We start from the raw sequence: 24,363 nt of genomic DNA, 5'->3' as shown, positions 1-24,363 counted from the left end.
CTCTGTGCAATGGCACACTCACCGGGGGCCTCTTCCAGACGAAGGGAATGGGCAGCTTTTCACTGAAGAAGAGAGAGGAGCTGCAGGCGGGAAAGTCGGGGTCCTCAAAGAGGACCCCCCTGCACAGGCACTCCTGCTTCAGCTCCTCGTAGGCCTTCCCCGAGCTGTGGGTGGGACGTGCGGCCCCGGGCAGGGTGGGCAGCTGCGGCCTGGAGTCCCTGCAGAGGTAGGGCATGGCTCCTTCCCGCCTGCCCCAGGGAGATGCCGGGGAGCCGAGGCGTAGCAGGCGGTGGCGGCTGAAGGAGGTGGGGGGGACAGGAGGAAAAAGAAGAGGCAGCAAAGATACCTCTTGTGCCTTGCGAAGGAAAAGGGGGAGGACAGGAGCAAGCTGTGGGGAAGCCGGTGGCGTCCTCCAGCCCTCCTCCACCACACCTCCTTGAACCACGGTGCGAGACCGACCTGCCGGCTGCTCACCACGGCAGCGAGGCAAACGGCGGGAGGGGGCTGCTGGGCCAGGGATGACCCTGAGGTACGCAGCACCCAGCCAGAGCCCTCCATCACGCGGTGGCAAGCCCTGGGAGGGAAACCAGAGGTTCACAGCAGGGTGTAGCCACTGTTTGCCACAGGTGGGAGAGCAGCCCAGCGTGGCTGGCGGTGGGGTCATGCCCGCAGGCAGGTGTTGTCCTCATCGGATGACACGTGGGAGGTAGAGCAGGGCCAAGAGGTGGCCGGGGCTGGGCCACTCTGCTGAGGGGTCTGGCTACAGGGCAAGGGCTGGGTGTGCACAGGAGGGGGGTGGTGGCTAGTGGGGAGGGCTCAGAGCAGGACGGGCATCGAGCAGCTGGGCAAACCCAGGGAAGGTGTCAGAAAATATTACCCTCAGGAGGGATTTTAATGCACCGTGCACTGAAGGAGTTCTGTGTGCATTGTAACGTGGGATTTTAAAAGCAAATGCATACGTATTTGCTACTGATTTCCAGGTTTCGTGACATTTTTCATCTGTTGCTGTGCTGCTTCTGCTTCCCAAATTTTTCCTGCAGCATCTTATCTCACATTGGGACAGCAAAACCCTGTGCTGGAGAGGACGCCAGTCAATGCACCGTGGATCCTCTGAAGGAATAACAGCAAGGCTCAGAGCCAGTTAGGCATGGATATTCCTCTCCGTTTGGAAAGGGAAGAGATGCCACCCTCTCGGAACAAATTACAGTTCCTGTAATACACAACACAGCCCCGAGTACAAACAGCGCTCAGCCTCCCTTTGCTTTAATTGGCCCTTTGGTGGACCAGTCGAGCTTGCTGCCAAGAGATGATTAATGGAGAGCAATTAGGTGAAACAGAATTAGTTCCTTTCTGTTCTGCTATTTTTCACAGCAGTGCTGTGAGGAAAGCTTTCTTTTTCAGAGCATATATTCCCATGTTTATTCCCCATAATTGCATCCATTGTTGATGTCTGCAGGCTCCCTGCTGAGACTGAGTTCCCATTGTCCAAATGTATGGATGCTGTCCAAACGTGTGAGAAGAGGCAGGCCTGGTGCTCCAAACGTGGCTGTCATTTGAGCAAACTTTAGGTCTGCAGAATAGAGTCCAAACTACTCACCTCAGCTTTTTCTACTGTCAGTGCAGAAAAGCGGCACCTCCAGAAAGTGATTCACTGTGTACTCATCCATAAGATCCTTCTGGAGACGACTGTGTCTTTCATTTGCCTGTAGACAGACCCTCATGGGATAGCTTAGGGTTAGACGCCCAGCTATTAAATGTGTATAGTCAAAGTGAGAAGGATCCCAGCCAAGCGACTAAAGCAGGCCAAAGACATTTAAGTACCAAAACAAGCCCAGGGATGCGACGTATCCAACATCCCATGTTCAGTCAGTGGCAAAACCAGGAACTTTATCCACAACACCTCTGTGTGGGCCAAGGCATGTTCTCATACACCAGACTAACGTGCTGACTGGGGAAGGAGATGTTCAGTGTCCTAGACATGCAGCCTCCACACCTGCTACAGCCCAAGAGGAGTAACCATATCACTTCAAGGAATTTCTGCTTTTCAGAGTTCAGTTGCATACAAAAGTGTGTGGGCTGAGCTCCATGGGTGCTTGTCCTGCTGCAGGGGAATTTATGCGGTTTCTCTCCTATGTGACCGCCCTGGTGTGTAAGAAGGGATGCTTTCACCCTGCAGCCTTTCTCCCAGAGGGCAGGGACAGCCTCACCCCGCTGCTTCATGTCATGACACTGCAGGGAAATGTCGCGTCTCTGAGATCTCAGCTTTGGTGTCAAGGCACTGAAAGTGCCCAGGAGAGATGGTGCCTGCTTTGCCAGTCACATGCTAAGAATCATGGTCTCATCCCTGAGGCTGGCTGGTCTGGAAGGATAGAAACATACAGACATATGTATTGCTTATGTACATACCCCACTCAAGTGTTTTACAAGGAAAGTGACCTTGGTTTTGTTCTTTTACCATGAAATCCCCTTTTGAAAGCAGCAAGAAGTACATTTCTTCCCTAAGAAAACTCTTGTTATTGCTGCCACTTGGTGCTGTCATGGATACTCAGGGACTGTTACAGGCAGGAGGAAAGGGAGACACAGGTATTGCGATACTCCATTGTGGACAGACACCAACAACATCTTGCTACTGGCTCAGGAGAGCAGCGGGCAAGATCTAAACCTCTGACCTGGCATGGCTTTTCTCCTTAGCTGGGCTGGTCCACTGAGTAAAAGCAGGGTAGGTTTTAACACTCCCTGAACGGTAGGTGAACTCAGACACTAAGAGGCTGCAACACCAGGCTGCGTACATTTGCATTTGGCACGCTGTTGCAACAGACATATTGTGACATTAAAGCAATACAAGAGAGCCCTGAGTAATAAAGTCTTTCCTGCACGATTACACTGTCTCAGGAACAGTAGGTTTCCAGTCTGCTGGCCCTCTCCTAGCAGGGCCGATAGGGTAGGTCTGGCCTTGTTCTGCAGAGTGAGTGCCTGCCAGGGTGTGAAGGTGCTGCCAGCTGTGAGATAGATGTCAGATCGAATGAGATTAATTTCCAACAGGCCACCTCTGGAAACCATTAGGCTCCCGCAGTCTGTAGATACCTCTCTCTGAGCCACACGACCAGGCAAGATTTGAAGGTGACAGCATAGCAGCATGAGTGATGCACAGGCTGGCAACATACATTAGAGCTGAACACCATTTTCTTCCAGGCACCGTCATTAAATGCCTGTTCCTGAAACACCGGGAGTTTTATGTTACCTTCAGCCATGGCTCCAAAGCACACAGAGAGTGTGAACACCAGCGCACTCACAGCTGCCTGCAGGCATGGCGCTCCTGCCTAGCCCCACTGCTCATTCCAGACATCCACAGGGTGGGCCCAGTGGGCGTTGCACTGAAGAAGCGGTGGCTCTGGCGGAGGGCAAGCATCCTCTGCCACGAGCAGAGCCTCAGGCACACTTACTGCTGATAGGAACAGGAGCAGAGTAATTTCTGTCATTTCTTTTTCTATCATCAATGCTATCGGGACAGAATTCCTTGGATGTTCTTGTTTTCACCAAGAAGGCAGAAAGTCTGATTTGGTTTTCTGTGGTTTTAACTGCTTTTTATCTAAGAGACACTCTCATTCTCTCTCTCCCTCTCTCCCCCTCAGCCATAATTTATGGAGTAGAAGGTGATATAAAGGGAACGCAAAAGGCCTGATGTAGGAAACTATGATTTCCACTTCTCCTTGGCCTCCTTGCTTAGCATCATGCTACAGCTCTGACTTTCAGCCCCCGCTGTTCAGCATCTGGCATGAATGGCTGGCATGACTCTGAGTCACGCTTATGTAATTCCTCCCCCGTTAACATCAGGTGGACCCTGGTTCATTCAGGATTTGAAGTTGGTTATTCAAACGACAGCAACCTGATTAAGTCTTTCATAACCTTCTTGTCATTAAACCTCATGCCCTGCCATCACTTTAACGTGGGAGGGTTTATCCATAGCCTTTGACCTGACTGATCCCATGCTCTCCAGTGCTTGTTGCCTGCTGGCTAAGCCCCTTCGATGTCGTCTGGCCTTCTCTAAGGGACTGGTTTAGGCTAGATGACTTCATTTTGTGCTGTTTCTCCAGGGGTTTGAGAGGCGTGACTGGTTTTGTCTTGGTCCCTTTATAGGTTGTTTATATTTGCAAAGGTTTAAGGGTAGATGTTACTATGTGGACTGAGGTACTATCTGTGAAGCTCAGCAGCTCTCTGTCCTTCCTCCCTCCTCTGAATTTGTATGAAGTTATATAAAACATCTTTATTCTGTCTCTGAGATTAGTCTCATTTCATACTGCTTGGCGCCCTCTGAACCTTGCATTGATTTGAATCCAAATGCCACAGTCACGGTCACATGAAACCATGCTGTTTCTTATACTTTCCATTACTTTGGCTCAATGCAGAGCATGGACTTTTGCCCGGTGGCTTGCAGCCTGGCAGGGTTTGCACACGCTCCCGCACACATCTTTGCTAACTGGGGACATGTTATATTGCTCTAACAACGGCTGAGACCAGATGAAATTGAGCCCAGCTTGGGGCTGGTTTTTTAAGGACTTTTTTTTCAGCTTCCAGCAATAAGGTAATACACACTCTCTCTGGTGTCTCCAGGGTTCTCTACAGAAGGGCTGGAGCGTCTTTCTCTCCCTCATTTCCAGAGGCAGCAGTGAGGCGGAGGGAGGGGAGGGGAGAAAGGTCATGCAGGGCTTCAGGGCTTGTGCAGGGACAGCAAGCCAGGCCTGAGGACTGGAATGCCCTACAAAATGTCATGGACAGCCTCATGAAAAATGCTGGAGAGCAATGAGAGAAAGAGTACTGAAAATCAAGAGGAGGGGTTTTAAGAAGTGCCATTTGAGAATTCTGCCCTGAGCTGACTAAAGGAAAAAAAAATCTTGGAGGAATTGTAGGATTTCAAAATCTCAAAGGAAGATCCTAAAATTACAGTGAATGTTCATTATCACTTTGCATCGTGATGGGAAGCCAGAGGCCACAGCCTGGATGCTTTCACTGTGCAGTGTAATAGCAAAAGGTCCTTCTCCTAAAGAGGTGTCAGTCCCAAATGTGATCTTAGGACTAATCTGTGCTCACACCACCTGTAGCTTTGCCATCACTGCCCTGCCTGGCTATGGAATGCTGAGATGGGCCAGACATGCTGCAGGGCTGAGGGGAGGTGGGTGCTGAGCTGTCACCCTGAGTCAGGGTGACCTCTCGGGAGCAGCTCCCCCACTGTAGCCCACCTTGCCTTGGTTACCCCGATGCTTATGGCACCCCAGGGCAAGCAGGCAGCTCTGCTCTGCCTGTCCCCTTGCTGCCCAGCATCACCTGACAGGCTGCCCCCCCTTTTGTACAGCCAGAAAGAAATATGAAACACATCTTCTTCTGTGCTTTGGTAAATAATGACAACATTATCTGAGCTGGCAGCTGAAATATTTTCATTAGCCATCTAAGTGCTTTTCTCAGACAAACAGGCATGGCTTTCTGAGCTGTTGTTCCAGGCTTTTGTCAGAGCTAAGCATACACCGCTGCATTAATTCATTACTTTGGAGGAGGGACCATTTTCTAAACAAAAGAGGGCTTTTAAGATTATTTTTATTTTTTTTTCTTTAGATTGCAAAACATCAAGTGGCAGTGTGGGAGAGGAGCCAAGCTGTAGCATGTCTTCCACCCCCCGAGTCAGATGCAATCCCTACAGGAGCTCAGTTTTTCCTGGGAGAATAGCTGTAAAAGCACCTACGATCTTTTTTTGGGGAGCTTATGGTTTTCAGAGGGTTTCATCAGTGTGTGTTTCAGGACCTCGACTGGGAGGCAATCTTAATCCTTAAGCAGTAAGCTAAAATGTTATTTCATGTTTTTCCAACTAACACTGAAAAGGTGGAAAAATAAAGCAAAGTGAAAATAAAATGAAACCAAAACTGCAGCAAACATTTAAGCCTTTGCTTAAAAATCATCCAGTAAAAACAAAATACCAGGAAATTCTGATCTGCAAAAAGACTGAATTTTGCCACTTATTGAAACCCCAGAAACTTCAGTTACAAGCTCTTTCATTTTTTTTTTTCCTGTAAAAAACCAGCACTGGGTATAAGTTTAACTTTTCCCTCCACTTTTTTTCAGAATTATTGGTTTAACGAAGTGCAGTAAAGTAATAACATTTCCAAATGTTACTGGCACCGCAGCTGTGGCGGCAGGCACTCAGCACAGCCCCTGCCGAGCTGGGAGCAGCGATGCGGAGGCACTCCGCATGGAGGCAGCTTCGGCTAAGGAGAGAGGGATCCGCAGCAATCCCTGCGGTCCTGCAACCTCCTGGATTAGTGCAAAGTTTAGACCTGCGAATAGTTCCACATGGGCACGGGCGTGGGGGGGAGTCAGCTCCCCCTTCGGCGTGGAGTGGCTGGAAGCTGGTCCTGAAGGAGGTGATGGGTCTGCACCGCAGCCCCAAGGAGAGAGGCCCTGCGAGGCTCTAGCAACCTGGGAAGCCTTAACATAATGCTGCCTGGCTCAGCCTGTCGCTCTGCTTTCTACCTTTCCATTTTTCTACCAGGATCTGAAAGCAGGAGGGAGTCCAACAGTTTTGCTATCATCAGTTGTGCACCCCTCAAATTAAAATGAATCTGAAAGCCACACCCTTATTTCAGGTGGCAAAAGGCATCTGCCTGTTTTTTATACCATAGATTGTTGCTGCTGCTGGTCCAAGAGAGTTGCAGTTTTGCCCCTGCAGCTGGCTGGCTGGGTGGGAGCTGCCTTTCAGTGGCTACGACTCCAGAGAATGGAAAAGCCCCATAACCCCCACAAGTGGGGAGTCTGTTTCTTACTGTTTCTAACTAATGACCTGCATAAACCATACATGATTAAAACCACTCCTTGAGTGAGGCAGGAAACCACCACAGATGGTCTTCTCAGAGGAACACGGAATAGCAGCCAAAATAGCCAAGTCCTGCTGCTTGCAACTATTTGCCCACCCAGGGCAAGAAGCTGTGGGCAGAAGAGCAGAGGGAGGGGTGGAGATGGTTTGAAGGAGGTTGGGGAGAAGATGAAGGGGGACCTGAGTCTGCATAGGGAATAGGGGTATCCCAGCTTCCAAATGTCCTTCTATTCACTGAATAGCAGCTGTTTCCAGGCTAGAAGAAAACAATTGTCATGCACTGTGCCCTGGGGACAATTTGACTCAGTTGTGGCATCCCCCAGACAGAGGTCACCTGGCTGCTTCCCTCACTCATCTTGGGGAACAGCTCGAGGGTTTCAGTGGCTGACCCAGCTGGGAAATGTTGGGACGGTGCAAAATCCCTCCCTGATACAAAGGCATTTGACAGGGGGTTGGACTAGATGACTTCTAGGGATCCCTTCCAACCCCAAACATTCTATGATTCTATGAAACCATCATAAAAAGCGTATCAATGGTGATAACAAAGCTGGCTCCAGCTCTTTGAGGCAGGCATCTCGCTGTGCAGGCTCTGCCGCCCCTGCTCCTCTGCCTTGCAGCTCTCACCTGAGGGATGCAGGTGTAGCGTGATCAAATGGGTAACACACTGGGCTGGGCATCAAGAAACCTGGATGCTTGTCCTTGAGATGTTACCAGCCTGCAGCGTGACCGAAGGTGAATCATGTCACCTCCTTGTGTCCACTTTCCCTCTTCGGACAGGCTCTCTCTGTCCTGCCTGCTTCGGTCCAGGATTGTCTCTCGCTCCTCACAGGCACAGCACATGCCCCAGGGGAAGGACCCAAACCCAATTCTAGATGGCCAATATAACTGTTACACTGGAAAGTATTTTGAGATCCTCAGGGTAGGAGGTTCCCTTTGCCCCCCCACACAGTGTGCACACGGTTGTGTCTGTGTGTGCACATGCAGGCTGTGCATGGACCGTTCTTAAAACTCTGTTACAAACTGCATCTTCCACTGGGAGAGGATAAAAAAGCAGGTTACAAAAATTCAAAGCAATCTCTACACTCAGGGCCTGCAAACAGAAGCCATAACAAACCAAATGTAATTATAAGCTGGAACAACATGTGCTAGTGTTAATATAAGTTCATTTCAGTATTAAATCATTAGAAGAGCTCCACAGATAGGGGCTTATCAGCACACAGACCTCCCTCAAGGGGACCATTCCTTGAGCAGCAGGAAGAGATGTGCAGATGGTGATGCTCCCTCCTCCATCACGGGGGGTTTGTGGCACTGCCAGGGTGGTGGCTGTCAGGGCAGCTGGCACAGCCAGGTCATCTCTCCTCTGGCGAGGTGGGAGCGCCCTGCCACACATGCGCTTTCAGGGAGGCCCCAGCTACATGAGTCAGCTCTCTGGCCACCCACTCACCATGTGCATTTTGGCATCGTCCAGGCTGGCACGCCACGTCCAGCCACCCCAGCCCAGGGGCGGCACATCTGGTCCTTGGGGTTTGTAGCAGCCACGTTACCAATTTTTCCATTGCTCCTCACTGTGAGAACCCACAACAGAAGCGGGATAATCTCTCTCTTTCATCATCTGTACTTTGAATGCTATTATTGAAAAGCATTTTTGCAATCCTCTTTACACAAAAAATTGGGCAAGCTGAGTACATCCCCCATGCTCACCAGCTGCTTTCACAGAAAAGTGGTTGCAGCCAACAAGGGCAGAGGTCAGGTGAACAGAGAAAACATGGGAAAAATCACATGCAAACCTATTCCTTATCAAAGCTTTATTAAAACAGCTAAAAAAAAAAAAACCACCTTACTTTGCACAGCCTTTCCCCACCGGAGATAGCAAAAATAAACAAATAAAATAAGGCCCACGGCAGCTTGCCGCAGTTCTCACAGAAAGGGGGGGGAAATTGTTTTACTTATGTATAGAAACCTGCTTGACCCGTTGCCAGCGCTGTACCCCTTCTTCCTACTTATTTACTCTGGAAAAAGGCACCGAGTACTTTGTGTGCAGCTGAAGTGAGAACAGAGCCCAAACGTCCGGCAGGAGACAGGGACACATTTCAGAACCCAGTGTGCTAAATCTGCCACTGGTTAGTATGCGTATCCTGGTTAAGACAGAAAAAAACCCTGAAAAGTGGCTAACTAATATTAAGAGCCCACCCACAGTTTTTGAAAATTGTTCATATTTTCCAGGGCTTATGTTGATTTTGAAGAGATAGCAGTGGGTTCCTAAACGCGCTGTGCACGGGAGCACAGCCCAGCAACGCTGGGGCTGAGGGTCGGGTTTGCTGGGTGTGATGTTTCACTGGCATAGCTCTACTGAAAGAGCCTTTCCAGTCTGTGCTGCAAAATGAGCCAGCATAAGCTGGCCTCAGCTCAGACATCTCTATTTCCACCACAAGTTGAAGACAAGCCCTTAGAGAGGAGTGCGAGAGCTGTTATATGAATTAAGCTAAAATTCATGACAGCCCAGGGATTTCCCGAGTTAGCAATCACACCTGGGCTATCATGTTCTGCAGCCTCTGATGGCCATGCTGTCTTGAGTTCATTTAATCTCTTCTTGTACCAGCTAAGACTTTTGGTCTCTGCAGCATCCTATGGCAGTGCCGCCTGCAGTTTATATATACAAAAGGGCCCTTCCTTTCATTTACGTTTGCTGCCTGCCAATTTTACTGGGAACCCACTGATTCCGGCATCGTTGCAAAACAGTAACTCAGGACTTCCTGTTCACCTTCATCATTTTACGTTTATACTCCCCGTACCAGTGGTTTCTCTTCCAAACGGAAGCATCTTGGTCTCTGTCGGCACTTGGTGGCTCTACAAAGTTTTTCCTGGATGTCTCACGAAGAGTGGTCCTTCCACTGTCACAACTTGCTGCCACACCTGGGGCAACCACTGCACCAGCTGATGAAGCGATATTCCCTGTCTTCCTTTTGTCGGATCCTCCCACATGGGTATTCTCTTTTTCCTTTCCTGCCTGTCCTTTTCCCAGTGCCTGTTTTCCCTCTCTGCTGGGTGCCTTGTCTTCCCATACCAAAGCAGAAGAGAGAGGGAACATTACGAATGTTGATGGGGTGCAGAGATTTAGGATTACCAACATCAACCCTCAGGTTGTATAAATGAACTCTTTGTGGTCTACTTCTCGCTCAAGGTATTTTTCGTCTTAAAAAACCAACCGAACAACCGACATTTAGAAATGAATGATATAGGACCATGTACATGCTACTATGTTTGAGTTAGCCATATATTAATTGATAATCTATGTAGGTCAGACATGCCAGCTCAATCTAGGAAGAGCCCATGTGAAGGTCTCTGGTCCGAGGCTGTGAGCAATTTATTATCCCTTCTCCATGACTCTCACCATAACCTCGCATGAGACAAGAGCATCATCACAGGAGTACATCTGGCCCCTTTGAGTTCAGATCTCAGAGCAAAATGTGGGAAAGCTGGAAAAAAAACTGAACAAAACTAAAGTGTTTACTATTGTCACCACACCAAGTGCTGAATTTTATACAGCTTTTCCCAGAATGACCTGGATCAATGAAAACACTTTTTGACAGAGTAGAGACGCGATGATCTTCAGCAAAAGAATAGCTGACTGGCAGATCAATCGAAATTCTAGCTCAGATGAAATAATTTTCCCATTCAAGACTGAATTACTCTCTGCTGGCTGTAGGGTTAGTGTTCCTCTGCCAGGGTTAAAATTTCTGAAGCCTGTTTGAGGATATTTACATGAAGGACGCTAGCAGCACCACTGCTGAGAAATTTTCACGGGGCGTGGGAGTGCTTCCCTGTTAGCATTTCTCAACAGAGAACTCAACAGAGCAAAGGAGCTGAGGAGTGGGGCTGCGAGGGAACCCGTATCTGCAGCACCAGTGTTTTTCCAACCCTCTTTGCTCCGTCTCAGCAGCAACCATGAATAACAAGCAGGAAAAACAGAGGCAGGTTTTGAAGAGAAATGAGGGCAGTGGGGGGGAGGAGGGAGGGAGCTTATGCAAGAGGGGGTATAAAAGGGGGAGCTGAGTCCCCCCTCCGAAAACGGGAAGAGTGGGGCAAAAGGAGAGCGTGAACCTCTTCGCTGAAGAGCAGGTTTGGGAGGTCTGTGTTTCTTTGTACCTTTACTGCGGCTGGTGCAGGGTGAGATTTGTTAGGAAACGTGCGTGGGCCCTGGGCGTGCTTTGCACAGGGGGTGCCTTTAGGAACAGCCTTGCTTTGACCTTCTTCGGTTCCTACTTGCTGGAAAGCTTTTCACCCAAGTTTGGCCTGATGCAGGCTTTCTGGCACAGCTCTCCTTGAGGAGCCAAATCCTCAGACACCGGAGCCAAAGGGCAGGATAGAAACTCTTCTTTCCAAAGCCGAAGCTCTATCTTTAAGTGCACACTCGTTCCTAAAACCATGGCAACCCAACAAAAAAAAAAGCCTGACAAAAGGGTCCATGTACAGTAATTGGAATAATGCTTGTGCACTCCCGCTTAAAAATGGCTCAGAAGTAAAATGAAAAACTAACTGTAATTAAGTCCTGCTAGGATAAAATACGTTCCAGGTGTAGCAGTCTAAGCTCTTCATAGTCTGAAAGCTTCTCCCTTAGTAGAAACTCTGAGAAGATAAAAGGCAAAGATCTAAGCAGTGCACTAGTGTGTGGTGCATCTTAATAGGGGAATATTAATTGCGTGAGCATAAGTGACCAGCAAATTAGGGGGGGTTGTGTCTGAGCTTTGTAGTAGGGCATGAGCGTAAGCTGAAACCAAAGGTTCTCCCTCATTACTGCTGCCAGCCAAATTCCTGGTGGTCCAAAGCAGGAGAAGCACTGTGGTGAAAGTGCATTGTTGAACATTTTCTGGTGAAACATTTTTTCTGGAGAAAGCTGGGTATTTTCTTTCAATTACTTTATTGATGGCAAGGGGGGTTGGGGGGAAGACTCCTGTGCTTGCCAAAGATATTGACAATTTTTTGTCAACAGAAAACAATAGAACGGAGTGCCCAAACACCCAGAGCCCCAAAGGTCAATCTGGCCGAAAACCCTGGGCACTTTCAACTAAAACACAAACTTCCTTTATGTGGCGGAGCCGCCAGAGGACCGTATGGGGGTAATCATTCAGCTGCCTCCTGCTCCCCCTCTTCTGCGGGGCAGCATCCCCCATGGCCAGGGATGCTCACCTTGGGGCTGGTGCCCATAGCAAAAGGAGATACCACCAGGAGCTGCAGCAGGACTTGGCCATGGACCATGGGGGAGCTGGAAGCAGAAGATACCCAAACAACAACGCCCTTGGGGTGCTAGAGCAGTGTTTCTGAACCATGCGTAGAGGCATAATGATTTAAGGGAAAAAATTCCAGTGGCTGCGGGTTATGTGATTTCCCCTTCCCGTGTTCGTTGTCCACAGAAAACATGTAAGTCTGGCAGCTGTTGTATATGTTATTAGCATCACTTGTAGCTTGTTAGCCAAAGTCAGCAATTCTTGTTATTAAGGATACTTCTCAGTGTTTAACAGAGCACAAGGTGCCTTTCATTGAAACAGCCTTGGGTTCTGTGTCCTCGACACTGAGAGTATCGGGCTGGGTTTGCTTTTTCCCTGTGTCCAGGGGAGGCAGCAGAGCAGTGGGCTGCTGTGGTCTGGCCACTGGTGCACGTCGCTGGTGCCTAGTGCCTCACATGGACCCCCGTTGGTGGGACTGTGCAGGAGGTGCAGTTTTGGGCTGTGCTGTCACACGTCCCACTTGCACCTCCACTGGCCTCCAAGGGACCAGCGTTCTCCCCCAGCCTGCCTGCAGGAAGGACTCTCGGGGGGGAGAGGGGAAAGAAGGGGGATTGCAACCCAAAACCTAGGTCATTCTCTTAGCATTTAAGCTGAACAAAATGCATTTTTAATGGGGGAACTTCGCCCGTTGCCTGGATCTGTGGCTGGGCTGCATGCATTTTATAGCTGTCTGGAGATGGTACAAATGCTCAGGGACTGTTCTGTTGCCAGATGCTTCCTTGACTGAGAGGCTCAGGCAGCAAGAGGACAACACACCTTAAATATTTCACGCTGTTTGTTTAAGCCTTGTGTGCATGGTAGCATGTCATATGGGCCTGTGCTCAGAACCGCTTTCAGACCTCATTAGCGCTAAGGTAATCAGCTTGTTTCAGTGAAAAGCAGGGCTGCAGAGGCAGAAATTCCCCATCCCTTCGGCATTAGTCACCTGGCACACAGTGCTCGGGCCGGCAGGACTCAGCCATCCCTGGCTCCACCTTCAACTCCACCAGCTCCAACTGCCCGGGTACACTGAAAACATCCTCCTCACTCTGCTCTCTCCTCAAAGCCAACACGTAGCTGGGCACCGCAGTACAAACCACACCTGACTGGCCCTCTAAAACCAGGGCACGGATGTTAAATCTCCCCTACTCCCCTTAGAGCCATGGGATTTGGGTTACTAACTATAACAGAAGCACTGAATTAGACCCAGTCTAACCCAACTGCATCATCCCCAGTTTGGTTCACTGTTTATTTGCTTAAAGAGGAAGAAGGGGCATACCAAACTGGAGGACCATTTCAAAAGCAGCAGAAAGATTTCCAAATCCCGCCCCTGCCCCCTTGCCAAATAGGGCTTGTGAAGCTGAGACTGGGAGGCATGACGTCTTGGTGATCTGACTCTGGCAACCTAATCTGTTTCCTTTCATCTCCTCTTTTCAACACATCTGATTTGAAGAGGAAAAAGAATAAAATTCATCTTCTGGATGGCTCAAGAGGGAAATAAAGGGTAAAAATTCAGAGTTTAATCATTTTATGCTGCAATAGCGTGCATGTCCCACTCACCGATGGGCACCCAAGCTGCAAGGCAGAGATTAAAGGCAATTTATCCAAGAAGAAAAAAATCTGGTGCAACTGTACGACAAATACAGGCACAAAGAAATCTGCATTTCTTTGAGTCTGACACAAAATTAGCTGAGTTATTTTCAGCTCCTATAATCGGTTCTTCTGCGTAGTAAAATGCCAGTGTCTGTCAGTAAATATGTAACTGCAGGCTACGCAGATGTGCAGACCCTGGTTAAAGGTTGTGTATCCATCCCTGGAACTTTCTATGCAGCCAGCATTAAGTGTTTCATTGGGTCCTGTCTGGCCTGAGCTAGCTTTTTTCAGCCCCCCAGCCTGTGATGCAAAGTAGCTTTGCGCAATGACACAGCAGACGCGTAGGAAGGGCCCTCCCGCAGAAGGGGCATAAGTCCACCAGCAGTCACACTGCACCGCTCCAGGGGGAAGAGGTGTCGTGGGGAGCCTGCCCAAGGGGGGACAGCAACAGAGGGGCAGCACGCACCAGGAGAGAGGCGAGTAAGCGAACTTGCTGGGTTTACTCTGAATGCCAATTTTTCAACTTAAGTTTTCAAGCTTTTCTGAAAGGCTCTGGGCCCCTCACTCCAGGAAAGATGTTGCATTGCTGGAGCATGTCCAGAGGAGAGCAACCAAGCTGGTGAGGGGTCTGGAGCACAAGTCTGATGAGGAGCGGCTGAGGGAACTGGGGTTGTTCAGCCTGGAGAAGAGGAGGCTGAGGGGAGGGAGACCTTATCGCCCCCTACAACTGCCTGAAAGGAGGCTGTAGCAAGGTGGGGGTTGGTCTCTTTGCCCAGGTAACAGGAGATAGGACAAGGTGAAATGGCCTCAAGTTGCGCCAGGGCAGGTTTAGGTTGGACATTAGGAAAAATTTCTTCACAGAAAGGGTTGTCAGGCACTGGAATGGGCTCCCCAGGGAAGTGGTGGGGTCCCCATCCCTGGAGGTATTTAAAAGTTGGGCAGACAAGGTGCTTAGGGACATGGCATAGTGGTGGGATGGCAGGGTTAGGTTAACGGTTGGACTTGATGATCTTAAAGGTCTTTTCCAACCTAAACAATTTTATGATTCTATGATTTCTTGAGGGAAATAAGTGTTGCTGGCTTTCCACAGATGGGGCTTAGTGTAAGTGCTGGCAGTGAGAACTGCCCCTCTTGTTCCTCCTCATAAGTTGACATGGTGGCTCTGGCAGCTGTAGAGAAGGAACCGCTGGGCACCGGTGGTGCCTGATGGCACAGCCTGACCAGGTGGCACAGTCATCCACACTGCTGCTACAGGGAGGATTAAAAAATGCTTCAAAAGAATTGTATGATGGAGAGAACAGGGTGGGAAGGGCAGTGCCTCTAATTCGTGGCTTTTTGGTTTGTTTTCCTGAGCTGTCCCAATCTGGAAAATGCAGAGAGCAGATTAGAAATGCACAGTGGCTGGGCTAACTGTGAAGATGAAGTTGGGAAGACACCTCCCAAGATAAATTTTTAACGGGTCATAAGGAATGAGGCAGCCCTGCATGTCGCCTGCTGCCAGCAGGGCTGGGGAGGCAAAGACACGTCAGGGAGCAGAGGGGATGGTAGCACCGACTGCCGCTGCCCACATGCTGATTTAGAAGATGGGGTGGGAGTTAATGGGGAAGAGCAATCCTTGGATGAAGGCACTGGGCTGGAGGTTCTCCCCTGCGTGCCTCTGGGGAAGCAAATAGTTTCAGGCCTGACCTGCAAGCACCCACTAGGAAGATGCTCAGACATGCCGGGGAACCATCACAACAGCAGAAGCTCCATTTGGAAACCAAGCTGTTAGGTAGGAGCCTGCAGCCTGGGAATGTATGTTAGTAGGCGTGTGTGCTTAGCAAGGTATGCCTAATTACCAAGCATCTGTGCATCTCAGTTTCTGTATTTGCAAGAGAGTGATGATACTGCAAGCCAGAGCATTATTAGGCATGAAACACCTGGGGATCCCTCAGTGAAGTGAATACAGTTATACACCGTAAATCAGGCTGGGAAGGTGACAGGTCTTGAACGGTGGGATTTAAACCCAGGCACTTCCATCCTGTGTAAACTAAAGTGTTGGTGAGACAGACACTGCACTGCGTCCTCTCAAAAGGCTCAGGCTACCAGCATTACAACACCTGATGGGCTGGCGTGACTCAAAAAATTTGGGAGAAAGAAGGCGAAGAGCAGAGCTTGGTTACTGGCACGGCTGTTGGCATTTTGCCCATCCAATGAGCTCTGCAGAGCTTGGAAAGGGCAAAGCAGGGTGAACAGAGCTACAGTAAACAAGAAATGACTAGAATAAGAACACAGCTTTTTGTTTCGGCCAATGGTAAGTGTTTTAGATGCATAATTCCCAACGCATTTGGATTTCAAATACACAAATTCAAAGTCATATACTAGAAATCCAGGGAAGGTAGAGCAGAGCTATGAGTTACAAAAAAAAAAATTGGATATAGGAAAAGTGATAATTATAAAAATGCAAAATTTGACAGTGTGTTTGCACACACACACGTGTGTATGTGGGCCCATGACTTTCTCATTCCCAATATGCACCAGATCCTTTGTGCCAAAATACCAGTGACATCCACATCCAGTAAAATTCTCTACATCTTGTTGGGAAAAACAAGAGTAGCAGGTGGTCTCTTACTGCAGAAGACTGACAGTACAGTAGAATAAAACCCAGCTTACCCCTTCTAACTCTGTAGTCAGACAAAAAAGGTGCTATGGAAATGGTTTCAGCGTTAGCACATTTGTCTAAGGAAGCCTTGACTGTGTTTGCCTAGAAGCTGGAATGAATGTTTGCACTGGGCTACGAAAACACAAACCACTCCACTAGTGCCAAGTATTATGCTGACTAGACATACAAAGCAGGATCATTCAGTGGTCGGACCTTAAGAGACCTGGTTTCCAAATCCAATTCGTGCCTAACAGCAGGCAAATTGCTCAGCCCATCCATGTGTCAGCACGATTTAGTGCAGCGGTTTGCAGAGATAGCTCTGCCCAGGTCCCAGGAGCAATATACTTGCATTGTTATAATGTTGTGCCAGACGCAGCACGCTCTCGTTTGCAAGTCTAACTAGTCGGCACGCACAATCGTATTGCTTCCCGTGCTAAATCATCAGGGTACTGCAGTGGGTAATGGAGTCAAATCTGTCCTTAGAATTTCCCCACCTGCCACCATTGAAACTCTCATTGAAACCCCTCTCACCCTCGGCTTTTCAGGGAGCAGAGTCAGACCAACCAGCACTAAATGCTGAAATTCCTGCCTTGTAAATCCAACACAGCACTGGCATCTCACCCTGCCAGTAAGAGAGAAACTGTATTTACAACAGGCTGATCAGGCTTCTTTCCTCTCCATTTTTTTCTCTCAGCAGACACCCTGGAAGCAATTTTTCGACATGAACCTGGCAGCAGTTCTCTGTTTGTTGGCATGCCTCACCACAGTGACTTGTGACCGGGTCTACGTCCACCCTTTCAATTTGTTTTCTTTCAACAAAAGCAGCTGCGAAGAGCTGGGAAGCCTGGTCCAGGAGGGAAAGAAAACTTTCGTCCCCATCTCGATCGAGTCTCAAACCACACCTGCCTATGAAGATGACCTGAACGACAAAGACAAGCTGGAAGACCCAAACCTGAGCGTTTGGGGGAGGAAGAAACTGAGCTACCTGAAGGATTTTGTGTACGTCCTGGGCATGCGGTTTTACAGCAAGCTGCGGGAAGGGCGGCGGGGCCAAAACATGCTCCTCTCCCCAACCAGTCTTTATGGCTCCTTGGTGTCTTTCTACCTGGGTGCCTCAAACCAGACAGCAGCTGATTTGCAGGGTTTGCTGGGATTTGTTCCCCCCTCTGGAGACCCAGACTGCACCTCCAGGGTGGACGGACACAAAGTCCTTTCCAGCCTGAGGACGATCGAAAGCTTAATCAAGAGCAGGGACGAGGAGCTGCTCTTCTCCAAGACGCTCTGCCTGTTCTCTGCCCCCGGCATACCTCTATCCCAAGCGTTCGTGCAGGACTTGCTCCCCTCCGCTGATGCTCTCTATGTCCGAGCTGTTGACTTTACAAACCCAAGCGAGGCAGCAAAGAAAATAAGTGCCTTTGTGGAGGCCAAAAGCAAGGGCCAAACCAAGTGCTTACTGACAGACATCGATCCGTCTGCTGACCTGCTGTTTGCGGTGGATGTCTGCTTGGCAGGTACAAGGCAGGGCTGCTCGTTTCGGGGGCAAGCTGGGTGGAGGATGGGCAGTGGTTCTGCTCTCAGGAAGGAAGCAAGGTCATGCCTGGCCAGCGGCAAGAGGGAAGGGCTCAGGCGAAAGGCTGGACCGCTGCTCTGTGTACAGTGCCCTGCTCCCCACCACTGTGCTGGATGTCCTGCCCACGCTCTGCCACAAGGCAGCAAGGGCAACAGGGAGGAGGTAGAGGGAGAAGGCCTCCAAGAAATTTTTCTTGTCCAGGAAGCTAAGGATTAGGAAAGGTGTGGGAAGGTGAATAAGAGAGGATTGTGCAGCATTTCTGACTGCAAAGGAACTAAAAGTCTTGAGTGGCCTGCAGCAAAAATAATCAGGAAGTAGGTTTAAAGCAAGCGAGAGATGTACCTTTTGCCAGAACCTGTATTTCCACATGGGAGCTGGGGGTAACAGGCCAGAGGTACAGACTCAAGAAAGGCTAAAAAGTACAACGGACACGACTCCTCTAGTGGCTATTAAACATGGGAGTCTGGAGGTGACTTCTGGCTCAGAAAGCAACCAAACAAGCAACTGGTTTCAGAAGAGGGGAACATATACAAACTAGAAGAATTAAGGCAATCCCTTAATTAACCTAGGGTTGTTCCATGCTGCTGTCCCAGAAATCCCCCTGTACCACAACTGAGCCTCCTTTTCTGAGTGCAGCTGCTTTTCAACATCCTTGCCACTGAATGCAACACCAGAGACTGCACACTTTAGGACAGCTTGCCTAGCAGTGACCATATTTTGGAAAACTTGCAGTGAGCCCTAAGTTTCTAAACAGGCCTCTACTGCTAAAGGTAGATCTCTGGCGCCCATGAAATGCTTTTGTGCCTTCATCTTCCCATCTGTAGACTGGATATCAGGTTTTCTTTGTCTTTCATGGGTACCATCATTAATGATCCCAACTCCTCAGGGAGCTGTGAGCATCAGCTTTCTCTTCAGTGTAAGGCCTAGCATAGAGATGATACTGCAAAAATAATCCTCATAGTACAGGCTTGCGCATGGTCACAAAAGCAGAATTATTCTTTAGCAGAACAATTTTTTCCTCTTCTTCTGTATTGGAAACTTGTAATTTTATTAGCTTAGGAACACATGCTCGAGGGTCTGGGGCACTGGGTCAGCTCTACTACCATGTCTCTCTCAGAAGGTTGCACTTGAGATGTTGTAGTCTCCGCACGTGGGATGGAGAAAATCAGCTCAAGAACAAAAGCATTAGATAAGCAACTATCTTCTAATAAACACAGGAGATGACTTCAGCACTTGCTTTGACATTTGGTTGTGGAGGGGCAACCGTGACAGCCGATGCTGTCATGTTCCATGTCTGTCCTTATAGCTGCAGAAAGGAAAAAGTACATTTTTGGGTCTGAAACACATTATGTGTGCTACTGAGGTGCTCTCAACAGCCATACGATTGATAAAACAACAGAAATCCATACAAAACAACAGCTAAACGTTCCAATGGTCTCAACTGTTGTTTGCTTGCACACAGCTGTTTTCACAGTCATAGACTGGCTGCCAAACAGGGACTGTCATTTAGAATCCAGTGCAGAACATCAGGTGCAAATTTTACTGATAGATTTTTATTTTTTTTGAAGTTGCAAAAGAATTACAAACTAGTGAATGAAAATAGCACCGTGGGACTGCACAATCTTAAGCACCCTTACCTTCTCCCATTTAAACTCTCTTTTGAACAGACAACCCTCAACAACTTCAGTTTTAACTAGAAATTTGGTAGGATGCTTTTTGCTAGGCTTTTTTTTTTTTTTTTTTTTTTTAAATGTAAAAAGTCATAGCTTTCCACAGAAAGCCATCCTGTCGTGAAGCTTGTTGGGCTGGCATAAAGCCTGTATTACAGAACATGGAGATCATCACCTGAAGCAGAGAGGTCCAACATTTCTTTCCTGTACTCCCAAGTCAGTACTGCAGAGCACTCTTTTACTCTCCCAGGCCAAATCTTCACTCTGTGATCGACAGCCTTATTCACTTCAGTTATCTCCCCTATATTGCAGACACAGTTTTCTTCCCTGCTCTCATGCGGGTGCCAAAAGGTTGCCCAATCCCACAGCTTCTGCGTCCTGATATGAGAGATCTCACCGTAAGAAACCATTTCTTCCAATGTGTCAGCTATCACCTTCTATAGAATGGACGTTCATCTTCAGTTTTCCTCATTTTACATTGCAGGTGTCTGAGGCAAAAAGCAGGGTTTCTTCAGTAAATAACTCTCTCTCCCTTGCCCTGGAAAAATGCTGTAAGAAACAAATAGTCGTATTAGGACTGCTGACATCTTTTAGAGCACTTCCAGGGGAATGCACACCTAGTTACAGGCTTGAGGGCTCAGATGTCCAGACCCTCACCTAGCAGAAGGCCACAGGGAGCAGTTTCAAACACAGGGGTGCTGATTTGTCATGGCTCACAACTGGCACAATATTAATGGACTCAGTCCCAAAGTCAATAGCAGAGCTTTGGAATTTTGCAGTATCTTTCCCAAGAGTATTTAAAACCAATTACTATCCCACCTTGATATGTTTAGCGATCTGAATGCTCAACTCTTTTTTTCCTTTTATTTAACTCTGTTACAGTCTTGACTTTTGCTATCCTGTGAGAATAAATTCTGCAAGTTACAGAGATCCTGTGGAAGTGGCTCCTTTCTGCTTTCATCCCTTGTTCCTATAAAATAAGAAAAGGTGAACAACTGTTTCCTCATTCTTTATTTTGCTTACACCTTTCACATCTCCTATCTGCTGCTTCTTTTTGGTGAAGGTATAGTAGGTGAGAATACCTAAATGCCCTTTTCAGGCAATGTCATTTAAGAGGCAAATGTTCCTATGCGAAACCACTTACTACATACTAAATAGGTAAGGGTCCAGCATGTATCTGGATTTATTGGAGAATAGACTAGTTACCAGTACATCTAGAACAGCTCCTGGTTTATACCAATATTAATTACTTTAATGCAAGGAGGCCCTTTCTTTACCACAAGACAAACATCTGTTTTCCTAATTCTCTAATTCCACCAAACAGCAATTTCAAGATTTCTGATCTTTGCCCTTCTCGCTGATGGCAGTAGTTTCTTTAATGCCAACAGGATTATCTGCCCAAGTGGGCAGCAGCACTGATCTATGGCAGTGAGCAGATAATATGTTGAAATGCAAAGCTGCACAGAAGCAGCGGGAGGTGAGAGCAAGGCTTCCCAATCTTGTGAACTGGGTAAGAAATTTCTATTAAGGTTTAGCAAGCCCTCAGGTATGTCCTTTTTAAGCTCCTTGGCTCAATCAACACTTCGGTGTTACACTTATTGCTACCTTCCCCGTTGCTTTGGTTTGTAAGATCGCGAAGGGTGAGACCTCAGCCAGAGGTCGCGGTCCCTGTGCTGTGAGCCTGCACCAGCCTCTGCCCGATGCTACCAGAAAGCATGTTAGAGGCAGGATACATATGTTCAGGGTAGCTAAACATGATTTTATACACACAGCCCTTGTCTAATGCACGGTGGGCTTTTTTTTAAACAAACCTATGTACCAGCTAAGGAGCAGAGGGGAGGTAGTGAAGAAAGAGAAAAAATCAATTTCTTCTTTCTTAATCTTTTTCAGTGAACGTTAAGCAAGCATCCCGGCTCAAAGAGCCTCAGGAGTTCTGGGTGGATTCAAACATGAAGGTCTTGGTCCCTATGTTGTCAGTCATGGGGACATTCAAGCACAGAACTGATGCCAGCGGGTCTTATTCTGTGGTGGAAGTCCCCATCAGCAAGACTGCGCTGCTGGTGCTACTGCAGCCCATCAATGGCAGCGACCTGGAGGACCTGGAGTCTGAGCTGCTGCTGCAGTCCTCAGCCTGGCTTCAGCAGCTCGCCCCAAGGTAGGGCACCCTCCTGTAGGGATGAAGGAGAGGGGGTGCACCATGCAGACCTGCCTGCTTGCTGACTGGGGGTGGATCCTGCCAGGGAGGGTTTAACACCCAGCACAAAGAGAGGCATCTGCAAATCCAGGCACCTCACTGAGGGGGCTTGACTGCATGGGGATCAGCTTTTTACCTGGGAGTATTTCAGGGAAACAAGTGCCTTTCCATAGCTGGCAACACAGGACAGATGAAGTACCCAGGGCAGATTTAGGATGACTTCCCACCTGGAAATAGTAACATGATGCCCATCAGCCCGTGGTAGCTGTCTGTCCCCACATACTGAGCGCTTCTTGCAGCTGTTTTCACATGCCCGCTTCCCAGGACTGCCCAAACACCAGGCTTCCATAGTGGAGAGCACACACTCACTTGTCTCCCTCTCTCTCTCTTTTTTCCTGCAGAGAAATTAAATTAACACTGCCAGAGTTAACAATAGAAGGCAGCTCCGATCTACAGCAGCTTCTCGCAGATATGGAACTGCCTGCACTGCTGGGGAAGGGGGCAGATCTCAGTAAAATAAGCGACGCCAATCTAACAGTTGGAAAGGTACAGTACACATCCCTGGCATTTAAAAAATATGCCTCCTGCTCAGTTTCAGCCTCTTTAACTGTATAAACAAATAAAACTATTCAAATTTTGTCACCGCAGCAAACATAACATGCAACATAGAGATAAAGTTTAAGGTCTGACCATGCTAGGTATTCTGAGTACAAATTAGGCTGCCCTTGTCACCACTTCCAGCACAAACACCTCCAGGCACTGCAGCTGGAGAGAGTAGCAGAGGCTGCAGCCACTGAGCTGTTGAGGATAATCCCCTGTCACTTTGGGGCTACTCCCAGAAATCGCAAACACAGAGGTGCATGCAGCACACAACCTCACCTGAAAACAGACTCCAGCAGGGTAATGGTTTCAAACTGAAGCAGGGTAGGTTTAGACTGGATATAAGGAAGAAATTCTTTACAGTGAGGGTGGTGAAACTCTGGAACGGGTTGCCCAGAGAGGTGGTGGAGGCCCCATCCCTGGACACCTTCAAGACCAGGTTGGATGGGGCTCTGAGCAACCTGATCTAGTTAGCAGTGTCCCTGCTCCTGCAGGGGGGTTGGGCTAGATGACCTCTAGGGGTCCCTTCCAACCCAAACCATTCTGTGATTCTATGATTCAAGTCCCAAGGGAGAGCTCAAAGGAGAGGGCTGTCTTTCATAAAAAGAAGGCAAATTATGTTCCAGAAGTATAATTCAAGTGCCTTTACTTTCATTTAATGTCATTTTGGACAGTGTTCCTTCCTTGTAATTTCTGTCAGGGGCTTCAAGGGTACCAGGATTTCACACAGCCCAAGTGTACAAGCAGTTGTACAGTTTTTCCACATGTTATGGAATAAATACTCCAAGGTCTTTCTTAAACATCCACAGTCTCTATCCTGTGCTGCTTATGGCTGATCTAAGTTACCAATTACTTCATGTGCTAGAAACCCTCATTGTCTCTTCACTATCATGCTCAGATGACTCTGGATTTACTCGTATGTTTTGCCTTACAGGTAATAAATAAAGCCTTTTTCAAACTGACCAGTGATGGACCAGATCAGCCAGGAGACCCTGCAGCACAGAAGGAAGATGTGGTGTTCCTGGAAGTAACACTGAACAAGCCGTTCCTCTTAGCTGTTTTTGAGGAGAAGTCAAGGGCAATGCTTTTCCTTGGCAGAGTAACAAACCCGCAGCACGGGGTGTAAATGCAAGGGAGGGGAATGATGCCCATTTCCCATCACCTTTTTCTTATTCATCAGCTATTTTTATGATCTTGTTGAGTGCTCTACTCAGCTGAGAGATAAAGCAAGTAGTGTTTGAAATAGAGCTTTTTGAAAGCTAAAACATTGTAACACTTTATCCTTGTTCATCTATTTCACATGAGGGGACTCAAACTCTTCCTCCAGCTTCCCTTCTTTCCTTATTCCCACTTCATCTCCCTTCTGCCCACAGCTCCCTTTTTCAATGCAGTGGGGACAAAGTAGTGTAGAAAGGTAGGAAATGAAGAGGTCCTTTTCTGTAAGAGGTCACTTTTTAATTTTTAGTTTGGTCAGCTTTGCAAGAGAGACCCCCTTTTACATTACAGGGAAAAGTTTTACAGTTTTCCACAGAGATTTCTAGCTTCATCAGCAACATTTTCCTTTAAAATGCTGCCAACAGCACAGGCAAGCTTCGCTTGTCCCACTGAGACAAGATTTTTTGCCTTGGAAGCAAAAACACATTCAGAGGAAGTTTCTTCTTTCTGCAGCCCAGATGGATATGTTCATTTCTTAACTCTATGGAAAAGCTAAAAATAGAGAGCAGTACCATTAATGAACTGTGATGGATAAATTGTCATAGCCCAACAGAATTATCTCCAATTATTTTTTTAGGGGAAAAAAAAAAAAAAAAAAAAAGAGAGAGAGAGAGAGAAGAGGCAAAAGAGGCCTACTATTCCACTACAATTCCATCCCTTGGATTATGTTCTAACCTGAGAGGCGTTTATTAGAGCTCTATAGTGAAAAAGAACACTACTGGTTAGCGCCCAGATGTGTAAACTTGAACATAACCAA

At 48.1% G+C, this 24,363-nt stretch overlaps 2 protein-coding genes across 4 annotated transcripts in view; one reads left to right on the top strand and one right to left on the bottom strand.

Annotated features, from left to right (window-relative positions):
• CAPN9 (calpain 9) overlaps positions 1-235 on the bottom strand; it is a 29,134-nt gene extending 28,899 nt beyond the window's left edge. For all 3 annotated transcript variants that reach the window (XM_009644153.2, XM_009644154.2, XM_035899699.1), the window contains exon 1: positions 23-235. In XM_009644153.2, coding sequence (XP_009642448.1) covers positions 23-235 — 213 coding nt within the window. The remainder of the gene's footprint in view (positions 1-22) is intronic.
• A 14,550-nt stretch (positions 236-14,785) lies between these two features.
• Positions 14,786-23,517, top strand: AGT (angiotensinogen). Its single transcript, XM_009644186.2, has 5 exons — positions 14,786-14,818; positions 17,052-17,868; positions 21,488-21,752; positions 22,193-22,337; positions 23,326-23,517. The coding sequence occupies exons 1-5, from the start codon at positions 14,807-14,809 to the stop codon at positions 23,515-23,517; spliced, it is 1,431 nt and encodes a 476-aa protein (XP_009642481.2). The 5' UTR covers positions 14,786-14,806.
• Positions 23,518-24,363: the final 846 nt, after the last annotated feature.

The sequence above is a fragment of the Egretta garzetta genome, unplaced genomic scaffold (genome assembly GCF_000687185.1).
Source record: "Egretta garzetta isolate BGI_Z169 unplaced genomic scaffold, ASM68718v1 scaffold118, whole genome shotgun sequence".
Lineage (NCBI taxonomy): Eukaryota > Metazoa > Chordata > Aves > Pelecaniformes > Ardeidae > Egretta > Egretta garzetta.
The sequence above is the reverse complement of the archived record's forward strand: the minus strand, read 5'-3'. Positions and strand labels throughout refer to the sequence as shown.